Below are 20,313 nucleotides of genomic sequence, written 5' to 3'. Positions count from 1 at the left end.
TAAAAGATTTTGTAATGTGAATCTGCTGAAGGGAAGGTTTTGCAAAGTGAATCCCCCTAAGAGGAGGCTCTGGGAGCTGGTCCCCTCAGAGGGGACATGTGGAACCTGTTGAGTGTGGGCAGTCACCCTGGGTGGGTGGTGGGTTCAGACCCCACTTTGGGGCCTCACCTTGTGCTTTGCCTAATAACCTTCCTTAACTGGGTACCCCCTTCCCCCAACATCTTTCTTCTGTTTTTAGCTGAAGATGGCACTTAAGGTGATGGCTTGGGCCATTTCAGAGAGTGACTCAGTTTTCCTGGGTATCTCCCACGTATACAAGAAGTATACATGCTATTAAACTTCTGTTTTTTTCTCACTTATTACAGGAGGGCCTAAGCCAAGAACCTAGAAATGTATAGGGAAAATTATTTTTCATCCTTATCCATGCAGTTGAGTACTATGCAGCAATAGCAAGGAATGGACCATCAACCCATGCAAAGACATGGATGAATTTTATGTATGCATTGCCAAGTGAAAGAATCCACTCTGAAGAGGCTACACAGTGCGACCAATTTACACAACATTCTGGAAAAGGCAAAACTACACAGATGGTAATCAGTTCATGGGGTGGGGTTGGGGTAGAAATATGCCATGCAATTCTTTACTGACACACACCACTATGCGTTTGTCAAAACCCAGAGATTTTTTTCCAGCCCAAAGAGTAAGGTAGGACATCCAGTTGGTGTCAGAGTATCGGTCATTGGTGTGGGAAAAACTGCATGCACACCACACGTGCATTTGTGAGGCTTGAGAAACACCAGCCACAGTTCTCAAAGGTTATTAATCCCCTGCAGAATGTGGAAATGAGAATGAATCAGTGGCCCTTCCTCTCTAGTCAGTGATGGACACCAGGACTCTGCATGTTTGACAAGTGCACCAGGGATCCTTACGAGTGAAACTTGTGAAAGCATGGCTGACAAGATAAGGACCCGTTCTTAACACGGCTCAACTCTCGTCAGGTATGGCCAGCGGGGTCATTTCAGTGTTACTCATATTTCCCTTGAACAGAAGCACCAGCATTTCCTTTATGGGACACATGCTGGTCTGCTTTACTGTCTTGTCCACACATGGCCTTTTTACTGGAACCTTTTCATTCCCAACTTTGCCCTCCTGGACTTTATCTCATTCTACAGGAATCTGCTTACTTAGGCAGTCTCCTTCTGAAGAAAAGAAAAGACTTTTTTTTTTCTAAATTCAATGTATGGCTTGCAAAGTGAAGTAAGCACCAACCTCTATGGGAAATACCCTAAGAGACTTAAGGGCACGAGGCTACCTGGGATCCACAGAACTGTCCAACTAAGTGACACTCAGAAAGTGATCAGGGGATGCGTAGAGGTGTCTCACTTAGCGTCCAGGGATTAACTACCAGTCCTCCAAGCTCCCTGCATCTCCCCTTTCCCATTATATAGCCTGAGATTCCCACCTCCTAGGTTTGGGGACATGCATCTGTGCATATTATGGGAAAAGACTACCCGGGGCAGCAGAAGAGGGAATGCTGAGAAAAAGAGAAACTGCTCATGACTGCTTAAACCTGGGAATTCTTGAGCTCTAGTTTTAGGTACAGAGGCATTTACAGAAAGCTCTTCAATGCAATTAGAGGGGTAAGCTGAGCTCGGGGGACATGAACTCAGCCCTAGAGACCTGGAGGAGCAGTGAGCAGAGCTGCTCCCCCTCCTCTATATGAAACCCAGGGTAGTTCCAGTTCTACTGCCTAAGAAAAAGATATCTTCCAAAATTTAAATTGATTTTGGTTCACATGTTAATATGAAAAAATGTTAAACTTGGAGAAGATGGTATTTGTTCTATCAACCAAAAAATAATGCAGGAGGCTGCAAACAACAAAAGAGTTTATTTTGGAGGGTCTTAAGAATTGCAATTCAGGAGACACAGACTTGGTAACCCCAGAGGAGTGTTCAGGAGAACAGCAAGAGTCAGGGGCTTATAAAGACAAAAAGCCACAAAGTTGCTAAAACTTGCCTGGTGAGAATTGTAATTAATGCTGACGAGAGTCAGAAATTATTTGTCCTTGGGAATCACAAGTTGTTTTAGGGTAGGGGTGCAATACGTAGATAGGCTGTCATGAGTTTCTGGCAGATGTTCTGGATGCCTTCATCAGGTCAAAAGGTCAGATTCCATCCAGGCTGAGAGATGCATTAGGTCACACTTCCTTAACGGTCTCCTGGCTCCATTTTAGAGAACTCTCTCAGCAATACTGACTCCATTTTGATTTTCCTTTCACAGTTCTGGGAAAATCAGAAGCGCGTCTTCTTTTGGAAAAATCTCTGTAGCGTGAATAGTTGGGATCTGATCTTGCCAAATTCTAGCCAGCATGAACTTCAAATTTTCCAAAATAAATAGATATTAACTTAAAACATTCTTTTTCTATTATTTATTTTATATGTATTAGTGTATATATGTCAATCCCAATCTCCCAATTCATCCCACCCACCACCCCAGTCGCCTTTGCCCCTTGGTATCCATACATTTGTTCTCTACATCTGTGTCTCAATTTCTGCTTTGCAAACCAGTTCTGTACCATTCTTCTAGATTCCACATATATGTGTTAATATACGATATTTGTTTTTCTCTTTCTGACTTACTTCACTCTGTATGACAGTCACTAGGTCCATCCACGTCTCTACAAATGACCCAATTTCGTTCCTTTTTATGGCTAATATTCCATTGTATATATGTACCACATCTTCTTTATCCATTTGTCTGTTGATGGGCATTTAGGTTGCTTCCATGACATGGCTATTGTAAATAGTGCTGCAATGAACATTGGGGTTCATGTGTCTTTTTGAATTATTGTTTTCTCTGGATATATGTCCAGTAGTGGGATTGCAGAGTCATATGGTAATTCTATTTTTAGTTTTTTAAGGAACATCCATGCTGTTCTCCATAGTGGCTGTATCAATTTACATTCCCACCAACAGTACAAGAAGGTTCCCTTTTCTCCACACCCTCTCCAGCATTTGTTGTTTGTAGATTTTCTGATGATGCCCATTCTAACTGGTGTGAGGTGATACCCCATTGTAGCTTTGATTTGCATTTCTCTAATGATTAGTGATGTTGAGCAGCTTTTCATGTGCCTCTTGGCCATCTGTATGTCTTCTTTGGAGAAATATCTATTTAGGTCTTCTGTCATTTTTTGATTGGGTTGAAGACAAACATTCTTTGCTTGACCAAACTTTAGGCTCCTAAAGCTTCTCTTATGCCCATCTATGCACTTCCTTGTAAAATCCAGTTTTAGCAAGAATGCTGCTAACTTAGTTCAACGAGAATCCACCACCCTCGATATCTGCTCAGGTTCCTCATTCTCTACTATTACACAGGTGATGTCTGATCACCATGGAGTGTCTTCTGAAAGAAACCTGCTCATCAGTTTAGCCAGAATTCCCCTTACCCATGATGCTTCCTCTTAGTAATTTTCTATCCACTGACACCCCCCCCAACCCTGCTCATTGGCTATAAATTCCCACTTCATCCTGTATTTGGAGTTCAGCCCAATCTCTCTCACCCAATACAAAATCCCACTGCAGTGGTTCCTATACCAATTGGAGAGAGAGCCCACCCCCAGAATAAAATCTTCCTTATGATGCTTTGTCGAGGAACATTCAATTAACTGTCAAGTTAAGAAGAAAACTTGATAGTTAATTGAATTAAGAAGAAAAAAGGGAATTTTTATTTGAACCAAACTGAGGATTATAAGTCGGGAAGCAGATTCTCAGAAAGCTCTGACTGTTAGAACTCTAGGACATAGTCAAGTACATTTTTGAGACAAACGATCATACATCAAAATGACATACTGATATTTTACAGAAAGTTCACCAAGCATGCAGAGTCCAGGTAAGCCCATACAAAGCGAGCTGCAAGTCATCATTACCCCCTACAGGGCTGGGAAAGAACATTATTGTTTTAAGAAGTTACATTACTAGCTTAAGAAGAAAGAAAAAAAAATTGATCTTTATGATTGAGGAGGCACCCCCATCTTTGAGGAGCTCTGGTTAACACGTAATGCAGATGCACGCAGCACGTTATGGAGGGAGGAGGTCCAAACACAGAAAATTTTATGTTTAATTTTTTTCTTGTCCCGCCTTAAAATATAAATTTATTTCATCAGCTTTAACAAGTATTACTGAAGTTTTTTCTTTAACACTAACATTCTTTCGGATAGCTGTGGGAATATAGATAAGGAAAATGGGAAAATATTTAGAAATTAACAACAAATTATGTGATGCCATCCACGCTTGGCCCCATGAAGTCCCCGATACTGAGCCCAGGGCTGCGTCTCTGGTGAACCGGCAGCAGAAATGGAAATCATGGTCGCTCTGGTTTCCATCGCCAGCACAGACAATTCCAGCCCTTGCTAAACTGAATAACCCATTCCAAGCGCAGGAACCACAGACGTTGTTCGGGATCCCACCACGGCCCACTTGGACCCAGCGAGGTCCCCGCCCGAGGCCGAGTCGCGCCCCGAGCACTCGCAGGACACGAGTCTCCAGGCGCGAAAGGGGATTTCGACCTAAACCGTTTGCAACATGTTAACAGGGAAACATCCCAGCATTTACCACGAAAGGGCTCACAGCTCTAAGCTCGTACCTAGAGTTGTCCGAAACACTTAACTTGAAGCCCCGAGGAAGCAGCCCGGCTCCCCGGACACCAGCCGAAACAAACGCACCCAAACGCTGAGGCTGGAGGTGTGTCCGGCCGGGGTAGGGGCTGACCCGGAAACGGCCGGGAGCTGGGCGGGAAGGCTCAGGCCTCGCCCACGCCCACGCTGCTCCGCCCCGCCTCTCCCCGACTAAGGCCCCGCCCTGATTGCGTAATTTCCTGCCGACGCGGAAGCGGATTTCGGGAGCGAAGGTTCCTTAGGGTGAGTGAGACCCTCGGCTCTGAGAATCAGAGCCGCGCTCCACAGCCCCCTCCCGACCGCATCCTTCACACGCAGGTTCTGGGGGTCCCCGTTCTCGCATCTCCAGCCCGCGTCGCCCTGAGACTCGGGATGCCGGGCGCTCGGCTGCCGGGTCCGAGTCCGCGTCCGTTTCCGGTCAAAATCGCTCCGAGGCCGTCCCCGTCAGGCCTTTCTGCCTTCGGTCTCTTCACCTTCTCCCGGCCCGACCCGCGCCGTGTCAGGCCCCCACTCGCGACGTGGACTCTCGCCCTTCGCGCCCCGCATCGCCCCTCTCGGCCCCTCGGGGCAGCCCGGGACGCCGCGCCCTCCCGCGGCCCTGGGACTCCACCGACCCCAGTGTTCTCCTGAGACCACCTGCCCATCCTGGGCCTCCTGCGGCCCGGCCGTGCCAATCGCTGCGCTTCGCGGTCAACGCCTCAGAAAGGCCCTAGAGCCCCGGGCTGGGGGCAGGGGATCAGTCCTGTGAAGTGACACCCCGTGCCCTTCTGTCCCAAATCCTATCCGCTGGCGATACCGACCAACGTGTGTCCACATTCCCGATGTCTCACGGGAAAGTGTGCTCTTCTGGGCAGAGCATCTTTGTTCCACCCCTGTGGAAGTCGAGTGGGCGGGGGAGGATGAGACAGAACAAGGAGACCACTTTTTAATTTATTGGTCTGTGAGCTAGTTTCCAACTAAGTATATGCTCTTTTCAAATTCCCTTTGTTTTTTTGTTTGTTTTGCAAATATTGAATGATAGGCTGGATGGTTCTAGAACTTTGTTCTCACAGACCTCATTTGTTCATGATGAATACATTATTCAGAGCTATTTCCACAGCTGAACTTTTGTGTTTTCCAATGCCGATAATTAAGTGTTCTTAATGTTATATTTTTTGATATATTCATGGAAATGTATATTTTGATATTTATTATGGAAAAGAGAAATTAAATGATTTTAATCAGTATGATTAAAAACATGACAGAGAACTTGCTCTTGCTCGGGAGAGTTAAATATGATCTGGAATCTTTAGGGGCAGGGGTGGGAATGGTAAGCCTTGCCACTATCCAGTCCAGACCACCCCATGCCTGTGAGGCCAGTAATGGTTACTCTCTCCTGTTCACATCTCTTCCTGCCCCCAAACACACACACATAGTACAAAGGCAGCTGGTAGGGAAAGACCAAGAGTTTTTAAACTAAGCACAGAGCAAAGTTATTTCTCCAATGAGGAGATGACACTTGGCTCTGGGAAGGGAGCTGGAGGAGAAAGGGCAATGCAGTTTGGATGTTAAGGAATGGAAGAGAGCCTGGGAAGCTCAGGAATAGGAGAAAAGGAGACCTCTGCCCATCCTTATTTGGGGATCCTGTGCTCAGCAGGTACTAGAAGACACTGTGAGGATGGTGACTTGAAAGGTAGGGTCACACCAACTCACATTCCCATATCTGCCATGTGATGTGTGGGCTTTACAGGGTAGAAGGGTGTATGGAGTAAAGGGCAGAGAAACTTAGCTGTTGGTCTCCATGTAGGAGTTTATCGTCCCTGCTCCCTGATAGTTCATTAGACAGCAGAGGACTATTTTTTCCAAATGTTGAATTTCTCCCTACATATGTGGTTGTGGCCAGGAAGGGGATAAGTTATTTGAAGACCTGAATGGCACATTCTCAACACTCAGGAGTGACATCTTGCCTGAGAGAGACACTCGGAGGAGGAAGAAGATGAGGAGTCAGGAATAAATCTTTATCTGGAAAAGGTCATATTATCTGTTGATTGTTCTGTCCTCTCCTTCCTGAAATGCTGTTTTTAGGAGGTGCTAAAATTTGACTCTCAGATATCCTGCCTAACACATTTCCTCACTCACTGATGGCCTCTCCTATCTCCAGACCAATTCTATCTCACTGTCAACCAGTGACATGGAACTTGTGAAGTGGCTCCATTTGGGGGATCGTTATGAGAAATGCTGCATGCCCAGACATTAATTAGAGACAAGGACTGGGCACCATAGTGTCAGTAAGATTTGCCAGTAGGGATTGCATAGTGACCAGATCTGGATGTACTATAGACCAAGATTAAAGAAACTGCACACATTAGTACTGAATTAATGTCAGGAATACCTAAAAAATCATGGAGAAGAGGAAATTTGTTCTACCTGATTTTGTAATATATCTGAAGCTTAACAAAGTGAATCTGTGTATTTGGCCTCAAAATATTAATGATTTGCAATAGAAGGGAGAGATTAGAAACGTAGCCATGACAAATTAAGGTGGCATTTCATCCACATAATGTAGTATATTTTATTCCGTAATTGTTTAAAAATAGAATCAACCCAAATGTTTAACAGTAAGAGGATTTTAACACTGTTCACATCACATCCGTCCCAGGGAGACTTTGGTGTTCATGGATTTGTAAAGAATTGACTTTTCTACAGATATTTGAGAGTTCCTCCTCTTTGGGTATTTGGGGTTTCATTGCTGGCCAAGAGATGGTACGTTTTATTTTGTAATAGATTCTGGCACGATTCCCTGTACACACATAATACGCAACAAGAAATCCTCATCCATCATCAACTCCTGAGGTTAACCAGGAGTTAACCAGGATTCATTTTAAATGTATTTATTTATTTATTTTTTAATTATTTTTGGCTGCGTTGGGTCTTCATTGCTGTGTGCGGGCTTTCTCTAGTTGCGGCGAGCGGGGGCTACTCTTTGTTGCACTGCGCGGGCTTCTCATTGCGGTGGCTTCTCTCTTTGCGGAGCACGGGCTTCAGTAGTTGTGGCTTATGGGCTCTAGACGCAGGCTCAGTAGTTGTAGTGCACGGGATTAGTTGCTCCGCGGCATGTGGGATCTTCCCGGACCAGGGCTCAAACCCGTGTCCCCTGCATTTGCAGGCGGATTCTTAACCACTGTGCCACCAGGGAAGCTCCTCATTTTACATATATATATATATACATTTTTTTAATATACATATATATATGGTTATAGATTTGGATAAAATGACAACTCTGTTTTTAATTTCCATTTTACTAATTACTTAAGAGACTGAATGATTGTTGCTTTTTATAGACATGTATATGTAAAATGAATTTTTCTACTTATTTTCTGCTTATATTTTATAGTTTATAGTTTAATTATACACACACACATATGTGCACGCTCTGGTCTGATAACATTGATGAAGTGAAACCAAAATCCTTCCTTCATGTCCTTTGCTTTTTTTTCTTTCCTTTGCAAGGTGTCACCTATTTCATAGTATAAAATATTATGTTCATTTAGTCATAATATATTGTTTGTTTCAACTATTTAATTTAAATTATTTTAAAGTTTCACATAATATAGGTTCAGATGTAATTTGACCTGTCTCTATTTTTTTTTCCCTTTTCACAATTATTTTGGCTGTATCCTCATCCCTAATCAAAATTGAGGCAAAATTGACTTTTAGGATAATTCTCATTTTTTTTTTTTCATTTTTTTTTCTTTTTTTTTTCTTTTTTTTTTTGCTGTACGCGGGCCTCTCCCGTCGCGGAGCGCAGGCTCCGGACGCGCAGGCTCAGCGGCCATGGCTCAGGGGCCCAGCCGCTCCGCGGCATGTGGGATCTTCCCGGACCGGGGCACGAACCCGCATCCCCTGCATCGGCAGGCGGACTCTCAACCACTGCGCCACCAGGGAAGCCCTAGGATAATTCTCATTTTTTATGTGAAATATCACATATGACTTTGGGGGTGGTGTATACTTGATTTATAATGTTGTGTTTCAGATGTACAGCAAAGTGGTTTAGTTATACATATACATATATACATTCTTTTTTAGATTCTGCATATGACTTTTCAATTTGAGTTGCACCAAATTTCTGCAGTTATTTAGACTTTTTTTGTCACCATGTCCTCTAGTCTAAGAATTTGGTTTGGCAGGCTTTATTCATGTCGTATTTATGTCCTCAAAAAGTTTTAAAATTTCTTTACATGGGTTTGCAAATTTATTTCAAGTGAGAGTCATAATATTTTGCTGTTGTACATAGAGACTGGCTTTTGTGTGTTTACTTAGTTTTTAAATTATTGTTACTAAACAGGAAATATTGATTTCAGTATATTAAGATTGGATTTGTTCTCTTTAAAAAATATTAGGTATGATAGTTAAAATGGATTCCCCAATTCCTTTTTTTGTTTAAAATCATATCTTCTGAGAATCAATACAGTTTCAGCTCTTTGATGCTATTTTTGAATTTCCTCTCCTTTCCTCTCTTTTCTTGGCTCTGATTCAAGCACCCAGTGCACTGATTTCTAGGATACTTCCTACTTCTATTTCCTTCTGATAATAAGTTTAGTTCTCTGGTAACCTGTCTTTAGGTTTATATAGAAACACCATATTGTAACTTAATATTTATGTTTATTAAATAGTAAATGCATTAAGTGGAGGCAATAATCATGTCATTGTTTTGCTTTACTGTATGCCCAGCCCGTAGCACTAAGTCTGACTTGTAATTGGTGCCCAACAGTATCTGAGAAACAACAAAAAATTGTTTTGTTTATGTTTCCTTTTCTTTTTCTCTCATATCCTTCCACCTCCCCCACCATAATTTCACTACCCACACCCTGTGCCAGACAAACATCATCCAGTTCTTAAAACTCATTAAACCTTTCTGAATTACTTAACTCCATTCTTCAACAAAAGGCTCATTTACAAACACAAGTCTTCCTGTCACTTTCGTGCTTTCAGTTCTCCAGTGAATTCCCATTAGCTTTAGAAGAAGGACCAATCCAATTACAGTGGCCTTTGGGCCCTGAAATCTACTTGCCTGACACCCTCTCCAGGTCTTCCTGTCACTCACCTGCCTTCCAATGTGTTCTCATTTCCTGGGGTACAGCACATTCTATGATGTGTCCATGATTTTATACTTGTTCCTAAATCAGAAAGAAAAAACAAACTTCTGAACCTATTTCCATTTCTGCAAAACTGCCTCAAACTTTTTGCCCAACTGAATTTTTAAGGTGTCATAAATAATGTGTGCATTTCTAGAGAGCTTCCCCACCTCCACAAATGAAACACTTTAGTATATGTTCACAGAGTATCCTTGTCATTATTTCTTTTTTTCCCCTTATTTCTTTAATCTGTTCTAAGCTAGTATGTTAACTCCATAAGGACAAGTGATCTCTCTGCTTTATTCATCAGTATGATTTCACTCCCTGCTATGGTCTTGGCTCTGAGTTGACATGAAACATTCATTTGTGGCAAAGGGAGATCATCACTTACCTCAAATATGTTGCAGTAAATGGGCTGAAAAGACATAGACCATTTCAGAAATACATGAAAATCAAATAGTTGATAAAAAGTAATACATACTAAATCTTTTTTTTTACTGTCAGAAGGGTATAATTTTAAAAAAGAAAATTACAAAGAATTTCTTATGGGATCAAGTATTTCTTATGCCTATATCTAAAATGAAAATATATTGCTTGATTTTCCTTCAGAAGTAATATCCTTCTATAAAGTAATGTCTTAAGATTTTTAAGTGTTTAATTTCCTTTTTAATAATCAGTTTTTTAAAATATGCTACTTAGATGAGAATTCCCTGGTGGTCTAGTGGTTAGAATTCAGGCTCTCACGGGGAACTGAGATCCTGCAAGTCCCACAGCACAGCCCCACACCCCAAAACAAATCCTATTTAGAGACAGAAAGTAGATTGGTGGTTTCCAGGCATTGGGAGGAGGGGGGAATAGGGAGTAGTTGTTTAATGGGTACAGAGTTTCCGTTTTACAAGATGAAGAGAGTGTTGGAGATGGATGGCAGTGATGGTTGCACAATATTATGAATGTATTTAACACCACTGAACTATACACTTAAAAATGACTAAGATGGTAAATGTTATGTGTATTTTACCACAATAAAAATAATTAAATTCTGTTTACAATAAAATCAGTCCTGAAACTGATCATTTATTCTGGAAATCCTTAATATTATGAGGATTGTACGGTTTTGCAGTTTTTAGGACATGAGATAGATCTGACTTGAAGAGACCTAACACTGGATGAGCTTTTTCTCACTTGGTAGTAAAAACGAAAGATATTTTCCTTCGGTAGACATTTATTCAGCACAAACACTTACACTTCTGTAGAGTCACACTTATGTCCACAGCCTGAGAAAATGATGGTAGATTACAAATCCTCCTACAAATAAAAATAAAGAGCAGGAAGGGGTCTCTTGGCTGCAGATTCTTAGTACTGCCCAAAACAACCAAAATCCATAAAACCCTGAAGTCTCTGAGAAAAGGCATGAAGTTTGCTTTTGAGACTTTTAGAAGAAGCAGAATTAAAGGATATAATTTGTTGTTCTTAATTTCATCTGCAGGGTTTATCTAAAGAGGCATTTCTTGATACATTTATCTTGATTGGGACCCAAGTTAATCAGATTTGTCCTTTGGATTACAACACTGATGAGGTTGCCAACTGCATTAAAAGAGAGTTCACCATCAAAATGATGCATTTTCTAGAAAGAGAAAGAAGCTCTGAACTCTGGAATGTTGTGTCAGCATCCTCGATAAATATTTGGTTTCACTGGATTTTCCATCTGTTTGGGTTCTGGTGAGTACTGGAGATCATTTTCACTAGGAGAGATAGTCCTCCTTTATTTTGTAAATGATTTTTTGTGACGAGAAGTGTTCATTTTGGTAAGAATTCAGTGACAGGATCTCTGAGGAATTGACATTCAAACAGATTGAAGGAAATAAATATGGGGTAGGAAATTGTGTTTGTGGATCTGAGTAGAAATGAAGGATAATAGTGAACAGTGTAGAAGTAGTAGCAATGCTAAATTGTATTTGTGATGTTCTGAGAGAGCATATAAAATGTCAACCCAGGCTTCCCCAGTGGCGCAGGGCTTCCCTGGTGGCGCAGTGGTTGAGAGTCCGCCTGCCGATGCAGGGGACACAGGTTCGTGCCTCAGTCTGGGAAGATTCCACATGCTGCGGAGCGGCTGGGCCTGTGAGCCATGGCCGCTGAGCCTATGCGTCCGGAGCCTGTGCTCCACAACAGGAGAGGCCACAACAGTAAGAGGCCCACGTACCGCAAAAAAAAAAAAAAAAAAAAAAAAAAGTCAACCCTTGGATGTCTGGTGGAGACATTGAAAAGTTTAGAGACTAGATAAAGAGTAATTTTTGGGGAAAGTGGGAGATAATGTCCTGAGATCTATTTCCTTTCTAGTGTATGTTAGTTTCAAAAAAAAAAGCAAACTCAGAAATGGAATTCAGATATGAGTTTTGTCACTTTCAATTTAGAAAAAGTAATGGAAGAAATTGAAGCAATTGAATAAATATGTGGGCATACCTGGGCAGTGTACATAAGTAGAGAAGGATGAAGGAGTAGGATGGAGTCTTGAGGTCTTTCAACAATATTGTTTGAGAAGTTCTTGGCAAGTGATAAGGAGTTAGAATGACAAGATTCCTTTGAAGACTGTAGACTGAGATGTTAGAGAAGCCTAGGAAAAAGTATATTCCCAAAAAGAGGTCATGTTATACTTTTTATTAAGCTCTAGGTAAAAGCCTGAGGCACATACGTTGGATTTATTTATGCAGATATTATCGGTACGATAAGTCAAGTGGTGACTGGGATGTGAGGATTCGGCAACTGCATCTTCATCTTTTAGTTTGATTGTAAAGGCACGAAGGGAAAAGTAGGGATGGATTGAGGCACCAGAGGGCTGGAACAGAGCTGGAGAAACTGCTAGTGCACAGAGTAAGAATGATTCAACCTAAGAAGTTCCACAGTGGTTACTAGAGGTGGGGACACATGTGACATGAATCAGGGATCCCTATGGTTCGGAATTCGGAGGGGATTGGACAGTTCTGAACACCAGGGTTTAATTAGCATACAAAACTCAATGGTTTTTCACATTCTGCCCTCTAAATTGAAGGTATTTATATCTTCTTTACTAGCAACAGTAGTCATAGCCTTCTTGCGTTTGATCCTGGTAGAGGAGAGCTCTAGCCCTATTTCTCTTAGAGCACATTGCATGTTTCGTGTGGTTGTCCAGGGGGCTACTTCCAGGTGAAGCACTGGGGCTTCATGATAAGTGAATATGGAGGTTGTGAACAGCTAGAGTCTAATGACTTTTTTCTTCTTCCTCAGCCTTGCCTCGTGTTGCTTGGACTGTGTGTAAGTGAAAACCCAGAAGTCAGCTGGCAGCTGAGCTAGTTACGATGGAATCACAGGTAAGTAGGAAATTACTCTTTCTACTGAAATTGCATCTCTATTTTCAGTATATGGACATATTTCTCCTACAGGCACACATGTTCTAAGCACACTCAAGAGATTTTTCAAGGATCTGAGCTTCAGTTAAGTTTCCCCAGAATTCTGGAATGGTCATGTTGGATCAAGGACTCATCAAGTGGTAACTCCTTCCCAACATCACACTAAGATATTCCAGTCTCTACTAATGCTATGTATTCATAGAAGAGATGAGAGAGGTTTTCTTTTTCTCATCAAGACCATGCCTTGGCAAAAAAACCCAAAAATTAGTCATTAACCACTTTATTAACTGTAATGAACTTAGGATTGAAGTGAATACTGGTGATGAAGATGAGTGAGGAGGAAAACATTACAAACCAGTAGAGAGTCAGATGTTTCCACAGGTGAGGTCAGTCAATCCAGTGTTACAGGTGCTGGGGGGAGTCTCAGAGCCTGTGGCTTGAGCTGCTGAATCAGTTATCCTTTATAATGAACACCTAAGTTTTGTAGAGAGAAAAGCCTACACCTGCTGATCCCAAGACCTGTATGAATTCTAGTCAGTTGTGCAGGATCCTGGATGTTGCTTCAGTATTCTCTGCCATTTCATGAATAATAAACCTAAAAGTTATATTTAAGAAATATTTGCTAGATAGTTAGTACTTTACACATTAGCTCATTAGATCTTTCAGAACTCATGAAGATTATTAAACCATTTCACTGATGAAGAAACTGAGACCATAAAGGGGAATAATGTAACCATAGCCATGCTTTTTTTTTTTTTAATATATTTTTGGCTGTGTTGGATCTTCATTGCTGCACATGGGCTTTCTCTAGTTGCAGCGAGCAGGGGCCACTCTTCATTGCGGTGCGCAGCCTTCTCATTGCAGTGGCTACTCTTGTTGTAGAGCATGGGTTCTAGGTGCACAGGCTTCAGTAGTTGTGGCATGCAGGCTCAGTAGTTGTGGCACACGGGCTCTAGAGCACAGGCTCAGTAGTTGTGGCGCACGGGCTAGGTTGCTCCGCAGCATGTGGGATCTTCCCAGACCAGGAATCAAACCTGTGTCCCCTGCATTGGCAAGCAGATTCTTAACTACTGCGCCACCAGGGAAATCCCACCATAGTTGTGCTTTAAAAGTGGCATATCGTAGATACTTCATCCCTTGTGAGAAGCCTTTAAAAGATTTACTTGAAATTGGTTGAGAAGACTGTTTTCGATATAAGGTTTCAAGTGGAAATGTTATAATCATGATCTGGAAGCCGTAATCACAAATTTATTGGGAAATCTCCAGGGTATATTACACCACACATCATGTGTTATCTCTTTATAATGAAGTTTTATGTATCTAGAGTGTGTATGTATCTGTAGGTATATCCGAAAGTCAGATGTTCATGTCAACACTGAGAATGATGTGATTGGACCCCAAAATACCGTTTGAGATTTCTGTACACTCGACCCCCACCTCCTTAGTGCTTGACACCTGTACCATCCTCTCCTGGCAGAGATGGCCCTATCTGAAACAATGTCCACAATATTTTAGGAATCAGTGACCTTCAAGGATGTAGCTGTAGACTTCACCCAGGAAGAGTGGGCCCTACTGGACACATCCCAGAGGAAACTATTCAGAGATGTGATGCTAGAGAACATCAGTCATCTGGTCTCAGTTGGTGAGTCTCTTACTCTTTATTATGTATGTATTCATTCATTCAACAAGTATGCAGAAAAACTTTCCCATTTCTTACTCTAAACTCTGTCTTGATCCTTTCATAACTCGCACAACTACCTTATCACAGTTTTCTTTACTTCTTACTTACATTTAGTTTGTCAGTCCCACTACAGTATAATCTTCCTAACATAATTTTGTGTCTTTCTTGCTACTCAATCTCTGATGCTCAAACAGTGGTGGGAATTATTTTTGTATGGGTGAGTAAATGTATTGATTTTTTTAAAATGTATTTCACAGCAAGGACTGGTTTGATCAGATCACAGTGTTAAAAATAACAGATATATTGTTTTCCACACAGAACTTAGATTTTTGTGGTGTATTTATTGGAAGTTGTATTTATTGGATTGTTTTTGGAGGCTGTATTTTTTGAATTCTTTTTGGATATAATATTAAAACACCGTAGAATGAAAATATTGCAGATTCCACAATCTGTCCTTGAACTTGGGCATGGGCATTAGCTGTGATAGGTTCTTAATGTCCTTGGGAACAAGTTCAAGAGCTATCATTTTGCTGGTCAAAGAGTATACATGTTGTTTTCAACGTACTCTTCTCTGTGCTGACCCTCAGAGGTTATTGTATTCTTCCTCATTAGTCTGCCCTGTACTGATGCACTGTTAATGAGCACAGAACTCAAAATCCACATCTTTCTCCTACAAACAGGCAATCAGCTCTACAAATCAGATGTGATTTCCCATTTGGAGCAAGGAGAGCAACTTTCAAGAGAAGAGTTAGGTTTTCTGCAAGGCCAGAGTCCAGGTGAGATCCAAGAAGCTGTGCTTCAATAGGAGGAGGAGCCTGGTCAGTGAGTGAATAGGCCCTAAGAAGTATCACATGAAGATATCTAAGTTTAGTGATATTTTTAAAATTTAGACAATATCATAGAAAAATTTTTCAGATGATGTCATACCTTGCAGGTATCAATTTTCTATTCACGTGTTTTTCTGCCTTTGCCTTTGGCTTTAGGCAAGGTGAAATTTATATACTCACTGGAGCTAATAAACATTCACAGAAAGTCCCTTTTCATGGTCCTGTTTTATGAATAGGATCTTCTCTTTTCCTCCTCAGCTTGCCATCTTCTTTTTTTTCCTTCCTCTTAAGTGTTTGTTTGTTTATTTATTGGCTGCCCTGGGTCTTCGTTGTGGCACATGAGCTCTTCATTGTGGTGTGTGGGCTTCTCTAGTTGTGGCACATGGGCTCAGTAGTTGTGGCTCCCAGGCTCTCTAGTTGTGGTGTGGGCTCTAGAGTGCGTGGGCTCAGTAGTTGCAGCACACAGGATTAGTTGCCCTGTGGCATGTGAGATCTTAGTTCCCCAACCAGGGATCAAACCTGCATCCCCTGCGTTGGAAGGCAGATTCTTAACCACTGGACCACGAGGGAAGTCCCCACCATCTTCATTTTATTTTTCTCATATTTCAGTCCTGAGAATGACAATTGTTATAGTCCTATAATGTGTTTCTTGTCTTTAGAATATTCCTTAATTTGATGTGCTTTCGTTTTTTTCTTTTCAGACTATTCCTTAATTTGACATTCTTTGCCATCTACGTGTCAGTATTTGAAACATACACAAATGGGCATTGGGTCTCTTCACCATTTTAATTCCTAATACCACTATAGAGATTTATTTTTTTCCAGTCATTTCAGGTAGAGAAGATGATCTGAGAAAACAGGAAATGATATCCATGCAACATATCTACAAGAAAGACACATCTGTAATCAGTGCAATGGTAAGCTTCACGGGTGTAAACATGTTCTTCCAAATGAAGACCTAGGAATTGAATAAGTTGGGAATTTGGCACACTTACCTGATTTAATTAAAGTTGGGATCATGGGCTCCCACAGGAGAAAATTTTAGTTAGTTTGGTTTTAGGGAAGAAACATTAACCTGTAGTCAAAACCATAACTTGAGGTCTTATATAAACAGACAATTATATAATCATGGCTTATATTCCTAATCACTGAAACATAATAATGTCTTTAACATCTGTATAAACAGATGTCTCTGCAGTTGGGTTACTACAAAAGATAAAATCTATGCTTGCAAGAGAGTAATATCCCATGTTTATGTAAATAACATAGGGACAATTTTAACTGGAGTCTGTCACTGAATGATTACTCTAGAATTTATATGTAGAGGAATGAATGAAGGAATGAATAAATGTGGGCAAACCTGTAACAGTCTCTCATTTCCTTTCAAAAAGCAGAGATCTCACAGTCAAGAGGATCTTTTGGAATGCAATGATTTCAGAGAAAAATTTACTGAAATCTTAACATTGACTCAATATGTGATACCTCAAGTGGGAAAGAAACCCTTTTTCAGCCAAGATTTTGGAAAAGCCATCAGTTACTTGTCATCCTTTAATATACATAAGCAAATTCATGCTAGAAGTAAATCATATGAATGTCATCAACGTACGAATGCCTTTATTCAAAGTTCTGCCCTTAGGCAGCACGATAATACTCAAACTGGAGAGAAAACATTTGAATGTCATGTATGTAGGAAAGCCTTCAGTAAAAGTTCTAACCTTAGACGACATGAGATGATTCATACTGGAGTGAAACCACATGGATGTCATCTGTGTGGGAAATCCTTTACTCATTGTTCTGACCTTAGAAAACATGAAAGAATTCACACTGGAGAGAAATTATATGGCTGTCATCTGTGTGGGAAAGCCTTCAGTAAAAGTTATAATCTTAGGCGACATGAGATGATTCACACTAGAGAGAAACCAAATGAATGTCATCTGTGTGGGAAAGCCTTCACTCATTGCTCTGACCTTAGAAAACATGAGAGAACTCACTTTGGAGAGAAACCATATGGATGCCATCTATGTGGGAAGACATTCAGTAAAACTTCTTACCTTAGACAACATGAGAGAACTCACAATGGAGAGAAACCATATGAATGTCATCTATGTGGGAAGGCCTTCACTCATTGTTCTCACCTCAGAAAACATGAGAGAACTCACACTGGAGAGAAACCATATGAATGTCATCTATGTGGAAAAGCCTTCACTGAGTCTTCTGTCCTTAGACGACATGAGAGAACTCACACTGGAGAGAAACCATATGAATGTCATCTGTGTTGGAAAGCCTTCACTGATTCCTCTGTCCTTAAGCGACATGAGAGAACTCACACTGGAGAAAAACCATATGAATGTCACCTATGTGGGAAAGCCTTCAATCACTCTTCTGTCCTTAGACGACATGAAAGAACTCACACTGGTGAGAAGCCGTATGAATGCAATATATGTGGTAAAGCCTTCAATAGAAGTTATAACTTTAGATTGCATAAGAGAATTCACACTGGAGAGAAACCGCATAAATGTTATCTATGTGGGAAAGCCTTCAGTAAATATTTTAACCTTAGACAACACGAGAGAACTCATGCTGTAAAGGTAGTAAATGTGGAAGATTCACCACCCATAGCTTCAAAGTATAAACACTATTGTGGACTCGCACAGTGAAGAGCCTTTATTCGTCCTTATTACTCCACTCAAAGTTAATACAAAGTGGAGAGAATCCATATGTATGTTACTTATGTAACAAAGCATTTAGCAGTGGACTCAGGTGGGAGAACTGAAACTGCAAATGGAATGAATTTGGGAGAATCTTCATCCTCAGCTGTAACTGTTAAACTAAATGGATAAATCACATGTCAGAGAAATTCTATGTCTGTAATCAGTGTGGAAATGCCTTGAGTTATAAATTATCCTCTAAATAAATAAGTAAACTGCACAAGAGAGAAATTCTAGACCTGTAATCACTGTGCACTCTCGTTTAACTTAGCACCACCCTTAGCATTCATGAGAAGATTCAGTGTCGGGTAACTGCTAAGAAAAGAAGTAAGTGGAAATAAATTAGTACATGAAGAAGATTGAAGACATTTGGAATATCCCACTTCTGGAATGCCAATATGTTTACACTTATTGATGTAATGACAAAGTACTGCTCCTCCTAGTGATTCATAAAACACCCAGAAAGCTGGGAGAGCAGAAAGAAGCCAAGATAATCTGATCTTGCCCATATTCCCCTGTCACAACAGCCATGAATCCACAAATCACCAACTGGGAATGATACCCATGAGTCCCAGCCCCTCCCATATACAAATACAGAAGGCTAAGAGAGAAAAAGTTGGAGCTTCTCTGCTGCCAGGGTAACAGAAGGGCTGGTTCTTGGTACTCATTTGAACATGACTAATATCCGTGTTTCACAGGTGGCAAAACTGAGAACACAGATGCTTATAATTCATTTATCCCATGTTTTTCTGGGGGATACATATGGACTCAAAGTGAAGGGATGGGAAAACATATTCCACATAAATGGAAATCATAAAAGCAGAGCTAGCTACACTTTTATCAGACAGAAGGGACTAATTCAAAAACTGAGTTCATGAAGAGAATGTAACATTTGTAAATATGTTATACAATATAATACCAAGACTAAGTGCACAAAATATTTTATAACGATGGAATAGAGGAGGTCTTCCAAAATAAAAGGAGACAACATGAAGGAAAGATTTATATTTATCATATAAAAATTATAACTAAAATGGATCAAAGTGCAGGCATGTGTACATGTATAAGTCTGTGTGTGCACAATAAAACTACAGAATATAAAAAAGTATGTAAAATTACATGAAAAATTGGCCAAGTAAGAAATTTAACTTACATGTACATGTCTATGAAATAAAATGCATTGATAAATTTTATTCAGTAACCAGTGATGTGGAAAGAGACAAACAATACTCATTTTTCCACATACATAAAAAAATAATGTAGTTTCAAGTCCTATTTAAAGCTGAGTGAAAAGCCCACATTGTGGTTGTGGGTGAGGATATTGCAGCTTTAGGTAGGGGGTAGCTTGCCAAAATCTGTCAAAATATGCATGCACAATAACTTGAACCAGCAACCAAACTCCAACTTGCCCAAATCAGGGAACACTCTGACATCTGCAGATAAGTCATTATGCTCAGAAACAGCCACAAAAAATTCTTTACAAATCAAGGAACATCAAGGTCTCCTTAGGATAGATGTAGTGTGAGCTATTTTAGACATTTAGGTTGATTGAATTTTTAAAAAGCAGGGAATAAAACCCACCCCATCATGTGGATAAAATGCAGTCTTAATTTTCACTGTTACCAGTTTCTGAATTCTCCATTTTATTCTAAACAATATTTTGTGGCCAAATTCACACTGATTCACGTTGTTAAGGGTGGGATGTGTTATAAATTTAGGTAGATCAAGTTTTCCATTATCAATCTTGTTTTCCAGCTATTCCTGCAGATTAATAAAAAGTTTGCAGTTCCTTTAATACCTTATCCATAGAGAATTGACAGTGCATCCAGATGTGACCCCTGCTGTGCTATCTCATTTAAACTATAGTGCTCATTCCCCATTCAGGTCACATCTGAGTGTGAAGTCCTTCCTATGATTATTCCCCAAAT

General features: G+C 40.6%; 1 protein-coding gene across 6 annotated transcripts; it reads left to right on the top strand.

The window, feature by feature from the left end:
* The first annotated feature begins 357 nt into the window (after positions 1-357).
* On the top strand, positions 358-20,261 carry ZNF596 (zinc finger protein 596). 6 transcript variants are annotated; one of them, XM_073798645.1, is made up of 7 exons: positions 358-590; positions 11,273-11,505; positions 13,048-13,130; positions 14,685-14,811; positions 15,531-15,626; positions 16,503-16,594; positions 17,069-20,260. In XM_073798645.1, exons 3-7 carry the CDS (start codon positions 13,119-13,121, stop codon positions 18,332-18,334), a joined length of 1,593 nt encoding a protein of 530 aa, XP_073654746.1. In that variant the 5' UTR covers positions 358-590; positions 11,273-11,505; positions 13,048-13,118; the 3' UTR covers positions 18,335-20,260. The 6 variants fall into 6 exon arrangements, with proteins under 6 accessions (XP_073654746.1, XP_073654747.1, XP_033704640.1 ...); XM_073798646.1 differs by lacking the exon at positions 358-590 and adding an exon at positions 4,830-4,915 and having other exon boundaries at positions 17,072-20,260; XM_033848749.2 differs by lacking the exon at positions 358-590 and adding an exon at positions 4,830-4,915.
* The last annotated feature ends 52 nt before the right edge of the window (positions 20,262-20,313 follow it).

Source organism: Tursiops truncatus, chromosome 21 (assembly GCF_011762595.2).
Source record: "Tursiops truncatus isolate mTurTru1 chromosome 21, mTurTru1.mat.Y, whole genome shotgun sequence".
Lineage (NCBI taxonomy): Eukaryota > Metazoa > Chordata > Mammalia > Artiodactyla > Delphinidae > Tursiops > Tursiops truncatus.
The sequence above is the reverse complement of the archived record's forward strand: the minus strand, read 5'-3'. Positions and strand labels throughout refer to the sequence as shown.